Source organism: Cygnus atratus, chromosome 10, assembly GCF_013377495.2.
Source record: "Cygnus atratus isolate AKBS03 ecotype Queensland, Australia chromosome 10, CAtr_DNAZoo_HiC_assembly, whole genome shotgun sequence".
Lineage (NCBI taxonomy): Eukaryota > Metazoa > Chordata > Aves > Anseriformes > Anatidae > Cygnus > Cygnus atratus.
This window is the reverse complement of record NC_066371.1, coordinates 9,702,253-9,718,293: the sequence shown is the minus strand read 5'-3', so window position 1 is coordinate 9,718,293 and position 16,041 is coordinate 9,702,253. Positions and strand designations below refer to the sequence as shown.

Below are 16,041 nucleotides of genomic sequence, written 5' to 3'. Positions count from 1 at the left end.
AACCGGGTAGGAAGATTTGCTTTAAAATCAGGTGGAAGTGGCAGGGAGTCAGTCCCCAGCGCTGTCAGGGAGAACAGCGTGGTGCGAGCGGCAGCCGGGCGTGCCGCAGGTAACGCCGCGCTTCCCCGGGGCACCGGCGCCCTGCAGGACGCAGGAGCGGGAACGGAGATGAACAGCAGCGTGGCTGCGTGCGGGGCAGCAGCAGGGCCCTGCCCCACGAGCAGAAGGACACCGAGAGCCCCAGCCCTAGCCCAGGAGCGGGCACAAGGGGCAGTACCGCCAGCAGAGGGTCCCCAGCTGGGCAGAGAGCTCCCACACCGCTGTGAGGAAAGGAAAGCAGTTTCCTCCAGGGTTGCCTTCACACAACCTCCCGGGACACTTGCGTTTGGGCCCGGGGGGTTCCCGGTAGGATGGAGTGGACACGTCACACGTCGGAGAGGAGAGGGGACGGCTCAAAGCAAAGCCCAGCCCGGGACTTTGTGTGCAGCAGGAAGGAAGCAGGGGCACATCCCCGTCCCGAGCCCCTCGGCCCTGGCCCCGCCAGCGCGGAGGCATCACTGTCCATCGCACTGCTGGCTCGGGGAGCTGCTCTCCATGCGGGCCAGGTAGCGGTCATAGTTCTCCTCACACCTCCTCACGCAGCGGAGGAAATAGTCCTCGTCAGCGATGGCCTCCAGGAGGTCGGTCTGCACCAGGCAGACGTCGTACAGCTCCGAGGTGGGCGCGCACCTGGGGCTGCTGCTGCCTCGCTCCGAGAACACCTGCGGGGAGAGCAGAGCGCAGAAGCACCCGCATCCTCTGCGGGCTGTGCCTGGCACGAGCACAGCGCCCGGGAGCAGCGCACACAGGTGGGGATCCTTCCCCCCTCCTCGGCCAGCGGCTTTCAGCTAACTGTATCTCCTGCAAAGCAAGCTGGTGGCAGAGGGCAGGGGTCCCGTTTACACTCTGGAGATAGAAGCTGAGGTTTCTCCGGATGTCCCCTCCCTCCCAGATGGCTCTTTTGGCTCACGACCAGCTCATCACATGTGGCTTGGACTCCCCCGAGGAAAAGGCCGCACCAGGCAAGTGGAAGAAAACCGCACTGTGATGCTGCCAACCCCAGGAAAACCTCTGCCAACAGCTCTGCCGTAGCTGCCACAGCCTGCTGCCAGAACAAGCCGTGTGCTAATGAGATAACTTGATCCCACCTGGCTGGTCTGGTGCCAGAGGAGCCCTGAGGTTATCTTCCCTGCTGCCCCGAGAGGAGACGAGCAGCCCAATTGACCCAGCCGTGCCGGCTACAGACGGTGAAAGGCAACGCTCCTTGATCAGGGAGGCAGCCTGAGGCTGAAACGCAGCGCTTGGAGCTGTGTGAGCCGCTCTCTGGCTGCTGCGGACACGCAGGGCAGCAGCTGCTGCAGGCAGGGACCTCTCAGCGGAGCCTTCCGCATTAATTCACCTGAACCAGCCCAGGCACAGGCTAAAGCCTCCAACAGCTCTGCTCTGGGCAGCGACAGCTCCTGTCACCAGCCACAAATCCAGTAATTGGAAGCGCTGTTATGGAAATGAATATCCGACGAGCGTGCCATCCTTCTCCGTGCCCCGGGTGCCCTGCAGACCGTTTCCCAGCTGCTGCAGGCTTCCTCCTGTGCTGCCTCCTCCCGGACGGAAACGGGCCGGGCTTCAGACTCACCCGCGGAGCTGCAGCTCCCGTGCGGGCAGCGACAGTTTGCCCAGCTGCCGAGTACCTTCCTGTCTGCCTAAGCGTTGCCTCTTTCATGCGTGCCCCACCGCAAGCAGTGCCCTTTAAACGCGGTGCCAGGACAGGCTGCGGCCGTGCAGCGCGGCTGGCTGCCGCTCCAGCAGGGAGCGGGGATGACTCAACCCCGGCGGAGCGCAGCGGGGGAGCCTGGCAGCAGCACGGGCAGCGCACGCCTGCTGTTCTGTGCTCGGCCACTTCCAGCCTCCCCCCCGGCAGCCCCAGGCTCCTGGGGGGCAGCAACACCAGGGCGAAGCCTTGGTCCCCCCTTTGTGCTCTCGTACGAAGGGACCCAAACGTGTCTGCCCTAAGCAGGGACGCCCCAGCCCGGGCAGGTAGCACCAGGGGGCGTTCAGCCGCCTACCTGGGGACGGACAATGGTGTCCGTGTCGTCCAGGCGGATGTTGTCGTCGATGAAGATGTGGTGAACGCTGGGATCGTGGGGGTCGATCCACAGGGGCTTCCCGCCCTGCGAGGAGAACTGATTCCTGGCCCACCTGAAACAGCAAGCAGGGCGGCGAGCCGTCAGGGGAGGTAGGTGAAGGCAGGCAAGTTGGCACCGACCTAGCGCCAGGGAGACGGGACGAGAGGCAGAGATGGTCCCGTCCCTCTGCCTACTGCTGCCTCCTAGGAAAAAGGAAGCATTTTGCAGCCAGGAGACAAATTAGAGGGCGTTCAGAGAAAATCAAGAGGTACAGCAGGAGGTGGAGACCTGAGGAGAGACGCAAGAGCACCATCAGCCTGCCTACAGGCAAAAACGGGGAGCGTGGAAGTTATCGGGGCCACAGCGACTTAACGGCCTCAAACCCGGGAGCTATCTCAGGCCAGGAGAATCACAGAGGGGAAAACGCCCGATCCACTTCCATAACGCCCCGCGTCTCACCAGTCAAAGTGGTCCTGGAAGCCTCCGACTCCCTCCAAAGAGCTGAAGTAGTCGTAGAGCTCCCTCCCATCCTCGCGGGTGGCGAGCCGCTCCGCTCCCCTCCTCAGCACCACCTCTCGCTTGCTGCAGCGTATCTGGCCGGGAGTGAGGTCCACGGAGAGCTGCGGCGAGAGTTGAGATGTTTCCAAAGCAAACAGACCGCTGCCGCGCCGCCACGGACAGCGAGCAGCAGGGTGGGGACACCCGATGACAGCGTGGGAAGGCAGCGCTGGGGAAAGAGATGAGGCGTGCAGCGCGCACAGCCTGGAGAGCTTCCTCCCCCCTGGGGAATGGACGCGAGCGACCACCTCGATGCTCCCTCCCCTTGCACCCGTCTCTGTTCGCTCCCAGCTCGCCGAGGAACAACCGGGGGGCTTCTGAAGCTCGTCACTAGTGCTTGTATCAGCAGGCTGCCATCATCCGCGACGCAGAGACCCCTCTCTGGGGGAAAGAACCCCCCCCGTCCCACCGGACCCCCCCCCCCCAGTCCCACCAGACCCTCCCCGCGGGACGCACTCACCGCCAGGTCCCGCAGGGCAGGGAACTGTGGGTGCTGCCCATCCAGGGCGGAGCGCAGCGCCCGCAGCGCGCGGGGCAGGTCGGTGCCGAAGGTCCTGAAGACGACGGCGAAGGCCCGGCCGTCGCGGTGCAGCGCGTCCAGCAGGCGGAAGAAGGAGGGCAGCAGGAGGTGGTAGCACTCGCCCTGCTCGTCCCGCAGCGACAGCTCCTCGTGGGGCTCCCCCGGCCAGGCCAGCAGCCGCAGGTACCGCGCGTGGAGGCCGCCGAAGCGCTGCCCCGGGCCCGCCTCGGTGAAGGCCGGGTCGCGGCCGTAGCAGCAGTAGTAGCTGACGGCGTCGGGGCAGGGGGCTCGCAGCGAGGGGCGGTCGCTCACCCACTGCCACTCGCCTGCGGGGGACAAGGGCGCTCAGCCACCACAGCCCCTCGCGGGCCTCGTTGCCAAGCGCCCCGGTACCCCAGGGCCCCGGTTCCCCCGGTCTGTCCGGTCCCCTGGCCCTCCAGTCCCCGGTCTCCCAGTCCCCCACCCTCCCAGTCCCCAGCCTCCCGACCCCCACGGTTCCCCTGGCCCCCCAGCCCCCCTGGTTCCCCTGGAGCCCCGGTCTGCCCGGTCCTCCTACCCCCAGCTCCCCAGTCCCCGGTCCGCCAGCCCCCAGTCTCCCCAGTTCCCCCGGTCCCGCAGCCTGCCGGTACCCCGCTTCCCCAGCCCCCAGCCTCCCAACGCCCTGGTTCCCCTGGCCCCGCGGCCCCCCGGTTCCCCAGCACCCGGGTCTCCCACCCCCCTGTCCCCCGAGTCTCCCGGTTCCCCAGCCCCCCGGTTTCCCGGTTCTCCCACCCCCCTGTCCCCCCGGTCCCCCCGGCCCCCCCGGTCTCCCCAGCCCCCCCGGCCCCCCCGGTGCCCCGCCGCTCACCGTCAGCCCCGGCGCGGCCCCACGTGGCGGTGCACAGGAAGCTGTTGAGCGCCGCCCGCGGGCCCTGCCCGGACACGGCGTCCGCCGCCAGCACGGTGTTGTTGAGGTCCACGTGCAGCACCAGCCGCCGCCGCCGCCCCGCCCGCCCGCTCATCGCCCCCGCTGCCGGCACCGGAACCGGAACCGGCGCCGCGGAGCCGCGTGCCTGGAGACGGCGCCGCTTCCGCCCGGCCCCGCTTCCGGGGCGCCCCCTGCCGGGACCGGCACCGGGGCCCGCCGTTGCCATGGCAACCGGGGCACGCGCTGGGCGGTGGGCGTGGCCCAGGCGGGGCGGGGGCGTGGCCGAGCCCCTCCCTCCCCGCACCGGCGGCGGCGGGGGGCGCGGCCTAACCCAACCTACCGGGCGGGGGTGGGCGTGGCCTAACCCCGACCACCGGCGGCGGGAGGGGCGTGGCCTCGAGGGGAGGCGGAAGCGGAAGTGGGCGGTGCTTCCGGCGCTCCGCGGGCGGCCATGTTGGAGCGGAGGCGGCGGCGGCGGCGCAGCGGCGGGCGCGGCTCTGGCGGCGGCCGGTAGGTTGGGGCCGGCGGGGGCCGAGCCCCGCGCTCCCCGGGCGGGGGCGCTGCCGAGCCGGCCCGGCCCGGCCTGCCGCGGCGGGTCGAGCCTTCCCCGGGCGCTGTCGAGGCGGAGCCGCGGCTGTGCGGGCCCCGCCCCGCTCCGTTCCCCGCCCCTCCGGGGCGCGGCGGAGCGGCCGAGCTGGGGGGGGGGCCCGGCCCGGGGCATCCCCCCCCCCCCCCGCCGGGCCCTGCAGGCGCTGCCCGCCCCCCGCCCGCCCCCCCGAGCCCTCCTCGGGCGGCCCCGCCGAGCTCCCGGGGCGCCTCCCTCCGCCGGCGGCGGCCCTGCCCGCAGCCCCGCTCTGCCCCCGGCAGCCCTGCGCCCCGCGGGGCTGCCTCCTGCCGGCACCGCTTGGTGAGCGGCCGCGGCAGTTTTTCTGTGTCCCCGGGTAGGGCGTCAGGCGAGCAGACGTGCCGCCGAGCGGGCAGAATCTCTCGGCGTTTGCCTCCTTCTTGGCACCGCACAAAGCGAGGCTGCGGGGCCGGCTGGATGCCGTGTGGCAGCGACCGCCTCTCTGCCACCAGACCGCCCGCCGAGCTGGCCTGGCTGCTCCCGGGCTCGGCGCAGCCTGAAGTTCCCGGCGGAAGACCGTGAGTTTTGTGGTGTCAGTTGGGCCTCCCCGTTGGCTTCGCGCCCTCTGACGGGCTGGGATTTGACGTTGTGTCCTCCCCGGCCCCGCGGTGCCCGCCGCCGCCTGGTCGTTGCGGAGGTGGCAGCCCTCGCCAGCTGCTGACGGCAGCCCGGCTCTGTCGGAGCGCCTCCCTCCTGCCTCCCCTGCCCGCGGGAGTTACCCTGAGTGTTGCAAAGCAGCCGCGTTGTCCTCCCCCAAATCCCTCTCCTGCTGTGACGTCTGCAGGGCACTTGGCTGAGATTAGTCTGTCATGTGGAGGCTCTTACCCCCCCCGCTGACCTGTGCTTCCCCTCCTGCCTCTCCTTTCGGCTGGCGTTAAGCTGTGGGTTAGCGAAGTTTCCCTCTCTGTGCAGCCCACGGCCGCGCGGGGCTCTGCTCCGTGACGGGCGCTCCCCAGCTGGTGCTCTGGGAGGAGCGTGGGGTGCCAGCAGTTCCTCGCCCTGCTCAGGTGCTGATTGCTCCACCGCAGCTTTCTCCCCTGCACATTGCCCTCTCCACTCGTGCCTCCCACACCGTCAGCGTGCCACTGGCAGGGATTGCTCGCCGAGCCCTCCGTGCCCTTTGAGAGGTACCCGTGAAGGCAAAGATTCGTAACCTCGCCCCGGCCCCGCAGAACCCTGCTCTTTGCTGCCCTGCCTTCTGTGAGCACCTAGCGCTTCGCCCCAGCTGCTTCGCGCCGCGGAGCCCGATCCGGGCGCTGTCCCTCGGGCCGTCGTTCACGCAGCCCCGGCGACGTCTGCTTCCTCCGTGCCCACCCCACTTGAACTTCCCACCTCCTACTCGCCTGGCAGCGAGCGCCCTCGGATCGGCAGCAGCGTGCTGTGGCGGCGAGCTGCGAGCCGTCGCTCGGGCACGGGGGCAGCAAGGGGTGGCGTTGCCCTGCCGCAGCGTTCGGCATCAACGAAGCACGGCTTAAATAGCTCCAGCTCTGCTGTCGGCCCCTCGGAAGGATGCTGCGCGTTTGGCAGGGACTCACGATCAATTTTTGAGCAGAATCAGTTAGAGAGCTGGGAAATTGAATCTGACACTGATGGTGCTGAGGTGCCCAGGCTTCTCAGTTCGTCGGCGGGAGCGTTGACGTGGCTCGGTCGTGGTGTTCTCAGTACGTGCGCGGGGAAAGGATTTAGGGAAGGGCAGAACGAGATCTGGGCACCGGAGGCCGGGCAGTATCACGCCAGATGGAAACGGGCTGCGGATCTCACTGAGCTGGCCACTGGAACCCTGCACCTTGGGATGGGCTAGGTGGGATTGCCTGAAATCTTTGCTTGGGACTGAGGATATTTCTGCGAGGGATGTTTTAGTTTTACTGCAGGGAGAATTCAGTGGCAGAGTTTTCTTGCTGCTGCCGCCGGCTTGAGTTAAGCACAGACTCCAGCCTGATGGTTGTGAGTAGCCAAAGCCTAGGCTTAATGCTTTCGGGTCCCCGCTTATAAATGTGAGATGCTTTCAGCTGCTGTAAGCTAACTGTCTTCTCTCTCCTTTTGAGGTGTCGAGGGTTATTTTTCCAGTAATTTGGACCTTTTTGAAGCGCCCGATTGCCTAATGCCATGAATATTGCAGTGAACAATGCGGAAGAAAAAGCTGTCCATTCCTGGTCGAGAATTTCCTCTGCGGGACACAAAGTGCTGGAGGAAGCCCTCCGAGTCTTCAACCCCATGTCCAAGGACCTCTCCGACACGGAGACCCAGCTGGTGGCCTTCATCCAGGGCCTCAAGGAGGAGGGCTACCAGCCCACGATCCTGAGGAGCAAGGATGTGTACGGCTACAGCTCGTGCACCGCGGACACTCCTAGCCAGACGAAGGAGAGTGCGCCACGCGGCTGCGCCGCCGATCCCCCGAGGACTCCGGCTAGAAGCACCGTGGCCAAGGTGCCCGCTTCGCCCACCCGCCTTCCCCTGAACCCTCCCAAAGTCTCCGCCCCGCCGGTCTCCAAAGGGGACTCCACGAACCTGCTGCTGAGCTCCTTGAAGCAGAGGAGATCCGGCACGGCCAAGGCCTCGGCCGTGGGCTTTCCCGCCAGCATGTATCCCGACGTGTACCCGGCGGTGAGGCTCTCCGTGGTGCTGGAAACGCTGGTGCCGCTGAAAACCCCCGCCTCCCGGCTGGAATCCAAGCTCACGCGAGGGCCTCTTGGGATCTCGCCCTCGGACCTTAAACTCCTCAAGGCTTCCGGCCCGCCGAGGCAGTTCCCGTCAGGCAAGGCCGCTAAAATATCGAAAGGTAAGAGGTACAAGCGGTTGGAAAAGAAAGCCCCCGATTCTGCCACCCTCACTTTAAATCTTCTGAAGGGACCAAAGGGTGGAGTGCTGCAGGAGAGCAATGCCTGCAAAGCCTCGGGGGTCCTGAACGGGAGAATCACGGGCAGCTCAGCCCAGGGCTGCGCCGCGGCACCGCCGTCCAAGGCCTTGAAAATCAGAGCTAAGGAAGCCCTGGTGCGGAAAACGGAGTGGAAGGGTGGCAGCACTTACCAGGAGACTGTCGGGCAGAAGAGGAAAAGAGCTGCAGAGGCGAGAGAAGCACCGCAGAGGAAGAGGTCGAACGCCGTTCCTGTCCAAAGTAAGTCTCGACGGGCTCAGAGCACTTTGAACCTGCTGAAATTCCGGGCCATCAAGGTGGGCAACTCTTCTTCCGACGACGAAGTGAGGAGGAGAGCACAGAAGATTCTTCGAGTCAACCTGTCCCCCGTGATCCGAATTCAGCCCTTGTCCCGCTCTCACAGCGTCCCCTGATTTGCTTCACTTTGTCACTTTTTTTGTAAGTAATTATGCACGAGCCTGACACCGGGGCGGGGCGAAGGTTGAGAGCGACTTTGGGGCTCTGGTGTCCGGTGAGGATACGCCGACTAACCTGCGGACGGAGCAGCCTGCTCGTGCTGCTCCTGGCTGTCCTGCTACGCAGAACTGACTGCACCAGCACAAAACCATGTTTAGGAACAGGGGACGCTGCCTCTGGCCCGCGGCGAGCCGAGCAGGTCGCTTTTTTTTTTTTCCTCTGGGCTCTTTTCTGAACGTGGCAGGCCGTGCTCTCGCGCAGGGGCAGAACACGTGACTTTCTCATGACATGGATGCACTGTGATAACGCTCTTTTTTCAAGCTGTACATTTACTGGTTTTATTTTGATCGAATTTTATAACTTTATTATCTCTATATCTGTATACCCGTACGTGTGCGCACAGCCCAGGAGCTGTGGGACGATGCGCTTCCTCCATCCCTGCGGGGTCGGGTCCGATAGCTTTTGTTCCCCTTTCCCGTCAGCCAGTCTTTTGTTGGAGGTGCCAGGATTTCGTTGTGAGTCAGTGTTGTGACAGCCTGTTCTGGGCGTGCTCGGACGGCTCGGCAGCAGGCGGAATCGTAGCCACTTGTTTGTCTCTGGAAATGCCAAGCAACTTGCAGAAATACCAGCTGACAGTCGAATATAGTTTTAATCTTACTTTCGGTATTACCTCTGCGTTAAAAAGTGGGGGAGCGTCCCTGGGCTGCTGCCTGCGGGTCTGCAGGACGTTTCCAGGTGCCTCCTCCGTTCGTCGGTAGCAGAAGCTCTGGAATCACCTCGGGGATCTCCCTCCAAAGAGCGATTCGGCCGCAGAACCCGGTGTTGTTCCGCCCTCCGGTGCCCCCGGCGCGAACGTAGAACGTGAACTGTGCCTGCGGCAGCCTCGGGGCTGGGGCTGTTGAGCAGAGCTGCTTAAAAAGTCCTGCCCGTGACGTAACTGCTTGGACGCGTCGGGAGCGGGTTCCAGGTGCTGGTAGAGGAGACACCCGCAGTGTCTGAACGTATGGGACGCGCCCCACCGGTATCCCAGGGGGATATTTGGGCCCGAATCAGAGCAGAGGCGTTGAGAGGAGCACTTCAGTTACCAGCACTTAGGCGTGGAGAGTTTCTTTGTGTCGGTTCGTGTGGATGAAGCAGTAGAAGGGAGAACGGCTGCACGGGGCTGGAGAGCGGCTCTGCCGACCCCTGGGGCGCTGCGGGGAGGCGTGGGGCAGGTGGGACAGCTCGGCGAAGGCTCAGCCCGTCCCCAGGAGGCACCCCCAAACCGCTGCTGAGGGCTTTTGCCTGCGCTGGGGCGAGAACATGGACCACGCGCTGGAGGAGGTCGGGTGTGCAAGCTCGGGTGGAGCTGGGGCGTCCCGCGGGGACCTGCGCAGCCCCTGCGGAGCCCGGCGGCTCGGGGAGGGGGCCTGGCCCCGCACACCGCGGCGCTCGGGGCTCCGCAGCAGCAGGCCAGTAATCAGTAATCCACTCGTTCCCTCACCAGCTCCAAACGCCAGTTGTCTGACCTAGTAATCTGTGCACGTCGGCCGAAGGGACGAGCTCTGGGAAGCCGCAGCTCCGCGCGCGTCGGCTCCTCTCCAGCACCCGTCCGGATTTCAGCGCCTAACAGGAGGGGTCGGTGCCTGATCCCCAGCTCGGAGAGCGAGGCTGAGGCAGGGAGAGGAGTTTGGCGAGGGAGCGAGAGGGCGGAGGAGCTGCGTGTCCCGGGGCACAGCCCAGGAGCGCGGTGCTGGGGGAGGCTCGCCCCGCGAGGCGATGGCAGGCTCTGAATCACGCGCTCGGCTCCGAGCTGCTGTCCGGGATCGCAACTCGCAGTGTTCGAGACTGACCTGTGAATGCCGCTGCTTGGCTGCGGAGCAGGAGGGAATATTTTCTTCTGCTCCCGTGTCTTAAACTGCCTTGGCAGAGAGTTCCCTTCCCTGACATGGTGCTGGATGAGCAGGGACCCTCCATCCCTGTCCACTGGCCAAAAATCGCTTTGTCCCTTTTGTTCCCATCCCGTCAGGCCTTTCTCATTCCCACGCTCTCAAATGCCAGCTCTCAGCTCACGCCGGAGTTTCTCTTTGTGGCCGTGTCCCGAGGAGGGCCCTGCGGTACCGCTGCTCTCGTGGCTCCCCGCTCCCGGCCCCATATAAGGGCACCCGGAGCTGTCCCGGGGCCTCCCTGTGCACCACGAGACGTCCCCGCGGGGCGCCCGGGCTCCTCCGGGACGAGCAGCTGCTCACCAGCAGGGCCGAACGCAGCCCGAGCGGGAAGCCTGAACCTGAAGCCAACTTGTCTGGGTGCATCCCTCGCCTTCCTCGTGTTTCTCGCCCCCGCTGCGCCACTCCCTGCCCCCCCCACTCTCCCGTCACCCCTCGTGTTTTGCACTTTGAGGCTTTGCCAGGCGAGGACTCGGCTCGTGCTGCGTAACCCATCACACGGAGCACGCCGCTGTCACGCCGCCCTGAGCTCTGTGAGCGCTGCTCTGCAGGGGGAGGCAAGTGGTGGAAGTGTCTAGGGCTGCGCTGGGGGACCAGCAGCGGTCAGTGCGGTCGCTGTTGGTGTTCCTGCACGCCGGTAACGCAGAGCACCGGGCCCTGAGCTCACCAGGCGGCGCTGGAGCTCGGGCTCGTGTCTGCTTTGCCGGTTCTCTGCCGTCCTGATGTCTCCCCTTGCCCGTTGCGGATGAGTTTGGAGCTTGGCTGGAGTGATTGCAGCCTGGTGTTCGCAGAGAGGCTTTGTGGCTCCGGTGCCAGTGTCAGCAGCTCTGCCTGCCGCTGGCTCTGCCGCCCTTCGTCTCGTGGTGAGGCACAGGCAGGAGGCTGCAGGGGGGCCGTGCCGTGCGCGCTGCTGCCTCGGGAAGGCCAGGCGGGTACCGAGCAAGGCTTGCCTAAGACCTGGCCTCGGCAGAGATCCCCAGAGGTCCCTTCCACCCGTAATTATTCTGTGGCAAGTCGGATCATTTGCCTTGCGGGCACCTGCAGCAGCGGTAACGGCGTGGCGCGTGGAAAATGTGTTGCCCGGAGTGGCCTGGTGCGTGCCGCGCGCGGGTTGTTCAGACCTGTTGCTGCGTTAGTCACTTCGAATTCATCCAAGTGCCTCACCTGCGCTGCTCTGGGCACCGTGACAGCCGAGAGCTGGGGAGACTGCAGAACGCTCGTACCACGTGGATTCCTGCCACTGTCACTTCTAGCAGTGAGTCAGGCGGCGGTCAAAGGGCTGTTCTTCAGACTGAGTTTGTGGAAGTCGTTTCTTCTTTTGTTCAGCTGCCAAGAAGCAAGAGTTTCTGCTTCGCCTCCACCAGACAAGGGCCGTCAGCTTCCTGCGTGCCCCAGATGTCCGTCAGCGAGGTCCGCGGGGAGAGCAGCTTGTCCAGCGGGGAGCTGACATCAGACACCAGGCTGAAATCCCACTGTCCGCTGGTAGAAAAGTTCTAAAGCTCATGTGCACTGTGATCGCGTTTCACCGTCTGCCACTGCTTTCAGCTGGAGACGTTTCTCCTTGGCCTCTTCCCTGCGAGCCACGTAGCGTGGCGCTGCTGCTTCCGAACCGTTGGCGTTCCCCCCCGAGAGCCAGCTGCAGTAGTGATCCTGTACAGAATTTCTTAAGCACTTTTCCACAAAATAAGGGATTATTTTGTTACTCCTCTTTTGTAGCCCGCCGGTCACCTGGGTTTTCCTCGCGCAGAGTCCAGCGAAGGGCGCCGCAGGGAAGTCAGGGGCAGAATAGCTCCGGGGAGCGGTGCCACACGGCCCAGCCGGCTGGGTCCCCGTTCGTGCCGTGCAGGGCGGGTGGCTGAGCGGGGCATGGGCCGCTCGGGCGGTTTGGTGTGTCTGCGGGGAAGCGACAGCTTCTTTTCTCCTCGTGGCTGGCTCCTGAGCTCTGTCCCTGCCCGTCCCGCAGCGGTATGCCAGGCACGGGAGCTGCGGGCTCCGGAGAGCCTGGGCTGCCCTGCTGAAGCCAGCTCCTCTGCTCTCCTCGCCCCCAGCGCCCAGGAGCTGGCCCCGCTCCCCGGCTGCCGGAGCGCCCCCGCGCCTGCAGGCTGGTGCCCTCTGGAAGCCCTCGCAGGGAGGGCAGCGCTTCCCTGCGTGAGCATCCGAAACGACTTCCCCTGCAGGGATGATTAGGCCTTGCCCCTGGGGGAGTCCCTTAAAGGCCTTATTATCCTCCGGGACTCTCTCCTTGTTGTCTTAATTAGCCCTTTTGGTTCCTGTCGCTACAGACAGCCCCTGTGAGAGTCCTGTGATTCCCACAGCCCCGGCCAGGCACGCGGCGCTGTTACAAAAGAGCGGGTGCTGCAAAGCTACCCCCGAAATACCTCCCCTCCTCCCCGGGCACAGCCTGCAGAGCATGGCGCTGGGGAGCGCGCCCCCGGTCTGTCAAAAACCCCGAGGCCCGCGACGGGACAAGGCTGCAGCGTTCCCGGGGAGCCTCACTCCTGGCGCGGAGGCACGGCAGCGGGGCTGCGGGACGCGGGGCTCCGGGTCAGCACGGGCTCCTCTCCACCAGCCGTCACCTCTCAGAGAACCGCCTCCACGCCGCAGCGCCCTGCTCCGCTCCAGCCGGGACCGGTGCCGCCAGCTCGGCCGCTGGTGGTGCCCAGCACCGGGGAGCCCCGGGTGGCACGGGGCAGCAGCCACCTGCCGTGCCCAGGCTGCTGCCGCCAGCTCCAAACTTTTGTATGGTGAATCCGCAACAACTGACCATCCATCTCGTTCCCGAGTGAACTTTTTACTGTTTCATTTGTTTGTGTAGAATGTTTCCGAAGGTATATTTAATGTTTAATATGAGGCTGGGCTGCTCCGCACTCCGTGTTGTATATTTTGGAATGGCATTGTTGAGCGAAAAGACGGCGTTAGTGTTATTCCACTCTCAGGAGGGAACGGGACAAAAAACAGCCTGTCTTTTCTCTTAAATGAAGTGAACTTTTTGTTATGAAGTCCTCGTAGGTGTCCAGCCCTTCAGTAAAATGGTGCTCAGAACCGCCCAGCGTGTCCGGCTTTTCTTTGGTGCTGCTCCGAGCCCCGTGGGGACGCTGCGGGGTGGCCTCCCCGCTGTGCCCCAGCAGCGCGCTGCCCCTGCTCTCCCTTCCCACCGATTCCCACCCTGTGAGGTTTGGGGTCGCCCAGACTCCCCGAAGGAATGCCAGGCTCGGGACGAGAGATGCTCCAGAGCAGTACCACCGGTGCCAAGCCGGTATAAACTGGCACCAGCCCGCGTTCCAGGTGAGTTCCCGGCTCGGGGCCGCGCTGCCGGCACCCCGCCAGCCGCTGCCTGCCTGCCCACCCTGCAGCTTCCCCCTGGGTCCGTTCTGGCTGATTCAGCACAACGCCATTGTTCGCCGCCGGGAGGTCCGGCTCCGGTCTGTGCCGCCATGCCGGCGGTGCGCTGACCCGGCGCTAACGGCGGTGGGACCCAGACGAGCGCCACCGGCTCCTCCCCGTGCCACCGGCGGCAGCTGGGAGCTGCCGCGGCGCCCGGGTGAGTCAGCCCCGGCGGCACGCGGGGAGCCGGGGCGAAGTCCTCGGGCAGGGAGGTGGTTAAGCAGCTCCCCTCCCGAGGATGTTCGGGAAGCGCCGGCCACCTGCTGAGCGCGCCGAAGTCCTTCCAACACGCTGCCCCTGCGCCGCGCGCCGGCTCTGCGCTGCGGGAGCTCGAGCCTCTCCTCCTCGAGGAGCTCGAGGCGGCAGCTTCAAAGCGCTGGTGACGGAGGCGCTGGCAGAGCTCCCTGCCCCGGAGCCGAGCTCGCTGCCCCCGGCCGCATCATCCGCAGGCGAGGCGCTGCCAGCTGTCGGCCGTGGGGCAGCTGAGGGCATCGCGGCCCCGGCGGGAAGCCAGGGCGGCCCTCGGGGAGTCAGCAGTGCAGGGACCCGGTCCCTCAGAGGGCGCTGAGGGTCTCTCCCTCCTGCTTACACCTCGCATTCCAAGGCCAGAGATCCTGTTACAGTCACCTTTATCAGGTCATTTGTGATCTCCTCAAAGCAAATAAGGTTTGCTTGGCAAGATCCTGCCGATACAGACATGCTGGCCCGTGCTAATGGCTCTTTATCAGCTCATCTCCTTCCAGCTCTCTCCTTACTACGGTAGCCAAGGACGGTGCCCGGTCACCGCCCTGTGCCGTGAGAGCCTGGCTGAGCAGAGCCCTTCCCTTCCTCTGGGCTTCCCCTGCAGTGTGCACGGCCGCGGGGCCGCACATCCATCCTGCCCCGAACCTGCAGGAAACCACAGCGCTGAGCACGAGGCCCACGGGGACCCAGCAGGGCCCTGCCCGCAGCTTCCCTTGCCCTGACAAGGTGCTGGGGATGAGCCGGGGCCACATCAGGGCGTCCATTGAGCCCTGCTGGGCCCTGGGGGCTGCTTTATCTTCCCGTGTATCTTCCTGCTGTATCTTCCCACCACCTCGCTCACCGGCGTGCGGCCAGAGCACAGCCTTGGTGCGCGGAGCGTGTGGGTCCCCTTCCTTCCTCCAGCCTTGGCTAATAAAAGGCGCCGTCCCCGCGTGACGGCGAGGGCTTTGCCGAGCCCGGCCGCTCCCCAGGATCTCGGGATCTGGCATTCGGTGAGCGGGGCTGGGCTGGCTCAGGGCTTGGCGGTGCCCACGGTGCCAGCGCGGGGGGAGCAGGATCCATCCTGCGGGGGAGCGTGGCTGTCTGCCCTGCCGCCCCGGGGCTCCGCATGCTGCTGGCGGAGACGCGCCTGCATGGGCACAGACGGGCCCCCACGGCGAGTCCCGACCGTGCCACGCGTTGGCGGTGCCGCGCCACGGGGCACGGCAGCCCCCGGGGACGTCGCGCCAGCTCCCGGCCAGCCCCCGGGGCACCGTCACGTTGTGCGTGGGCCACCGCCGGCTGGCACCTGGCCTCTGCCTCACCTTGGCTAAACCTCGGCGCAGGCAGGTCCCTCCCCTCGCCTGGCACGGCTCGCGGAGGAGGAGACAGGCGCCGGCCGCCCTCCTCCAGGAACAAGCAGCCGAGCCCAGCCCCGAGCCCAGCGGGTGCCGTGGGGGCCCCGCCCCGCAGCCCACCCGGGGCACGGCCACCTGCCCGCCGTGCCAGCCCCACGCACACAGGTAGGAGCCGACGTGGAGCCCCGGGGCGTGGAACCCCTCACCCTGGGAGTGGGCGTGGGTGAGTGGCGCACAAGCGGGGGGCTGTGGGGACCCTGTGGAGAGGGGCTGGGTCCTCCCGCACCCACCAGGTGCTTCCCGGGGTGGGCACATGCCGGACTTCACCCAACGAGCCGTGTCCGTGGGGAGGGTGGGCACCCCCCGGGCCTGCGGGAACCCGGCACAGCCCCACTGCGGAGCCCTGCCGGTGCCTGTGCCATGGGGCATTCCCAGCTGGGGAAGGAAGCGGGGCCACAGCCTGGCCCCACAAACAGCCACACCAGCCGGTTCCCAGGGCGTCGGGCACCCGTCCCGCCGTGCTGTGCCGTGCCGCCCCGGTGCAAGCCAAGGCAGGCGCATTCCCGCCACGCTGAGCCGGGAGCCCCGGGGAACGCGGCGCTGCTGGCTTGCCGGCCCACGAGGCACCTTTTGTTCCCCACCGGGGCCGGGGCGTGCCCAGGCTGCCGACGCCTGGCCGGGCTTGGCCCCCACATCCCCGCTGGCGGGCGGGTGGCGAGGGCCTCCAGGCAGAAGGAATCGGCAGTGACATTCCCGTAGCCTGGAGACCGCCGTCCCTTTCAGCGGGCAGCGCATTTGAATAAGAATCATGCGCGGGGCGGGGGGCCCGGAGAGCCGCCCGCTGCTTTCCCATCGCCTCTCTCGCCCGGGTTCATTTCTGCACACCCAGCCCGGGGGCAGCGGGCCCTCGCCTCCGGCCCCGCACGCCGCAGCAGGACCCAGGTACCGCCGGCCCGGGGGCTCATGGGGCTCGGGGACCCCTTGCCTGCACGCGGCCCCGTGCTGCATCTCCTGCCGCGTTGGCGTGGCTTCGAGCGGGGCTGGCGCCG

At 66.3% G+C, this 16,041-nt stretch overlaps 2 protein-coding genes across 3 annotated transcripts; one reads left to right on the top strand and one right to left on the bottom strand.

Annotated features, from left to right (window-relative positions):
• LOC118248104 (uncharacterized) lies at window positions 1-4,280 on the bottom strand. Its single transcript, XM_035546730.2, has 5 exons — window positions 4,088-4,280; window positions 3,181-3,566; window positions 2,622-2,782; window positions 2,103-2,235; window positions 1-761 (listed from the first exon to the last, which is right to left on the bottom strand). Exons 1-5 carry the CDS (start codon window positions 4,239-4,241, stop codon window positions 555-557), a joined length of 1,041 nt encoding a protein of 346 aa, XP_035402623.1. The 5' UTR covers window positions 4,242-4,280; the 3' UTR covers window positions 1-554.
• Window positions 4,281-4,546: 266 nt separating this feature from the next.
• On the top strand, window positions 4,547-13,074 carry CCDC71 (coiled-coil domain containing 71). 2 transcript variants are annotated; one of them, XM_050712784.1, is made up of 2 exons: window positions 4,547-4,657; window positions 6,818-13,074. In XM_050712784.1, exon 2 carries the CDS (start codon window positions 6,879-6,881, stop codon window positions 8,058-8,060), a length of 1,182 nt encoding a protein of 393 aa, XP_050568741.1. In that variant the 5' UTR covers window positions 4,547-4,657; window positions 6,818-6,878; the 3' UTR covers window positions 8,061-13,074. The 2 variants fall into 2 exon arrangements, with proteins under 2 accessions (XP_050568741.1, XP_035402830.1); XM_035546937.2 differs by lacking the exon at window positions 4,547-4,657 and adding an exon at window positions 5,093-5,290.
• Window positions 13,075-16,041: the final 2,967 nt, after the last annotated feature.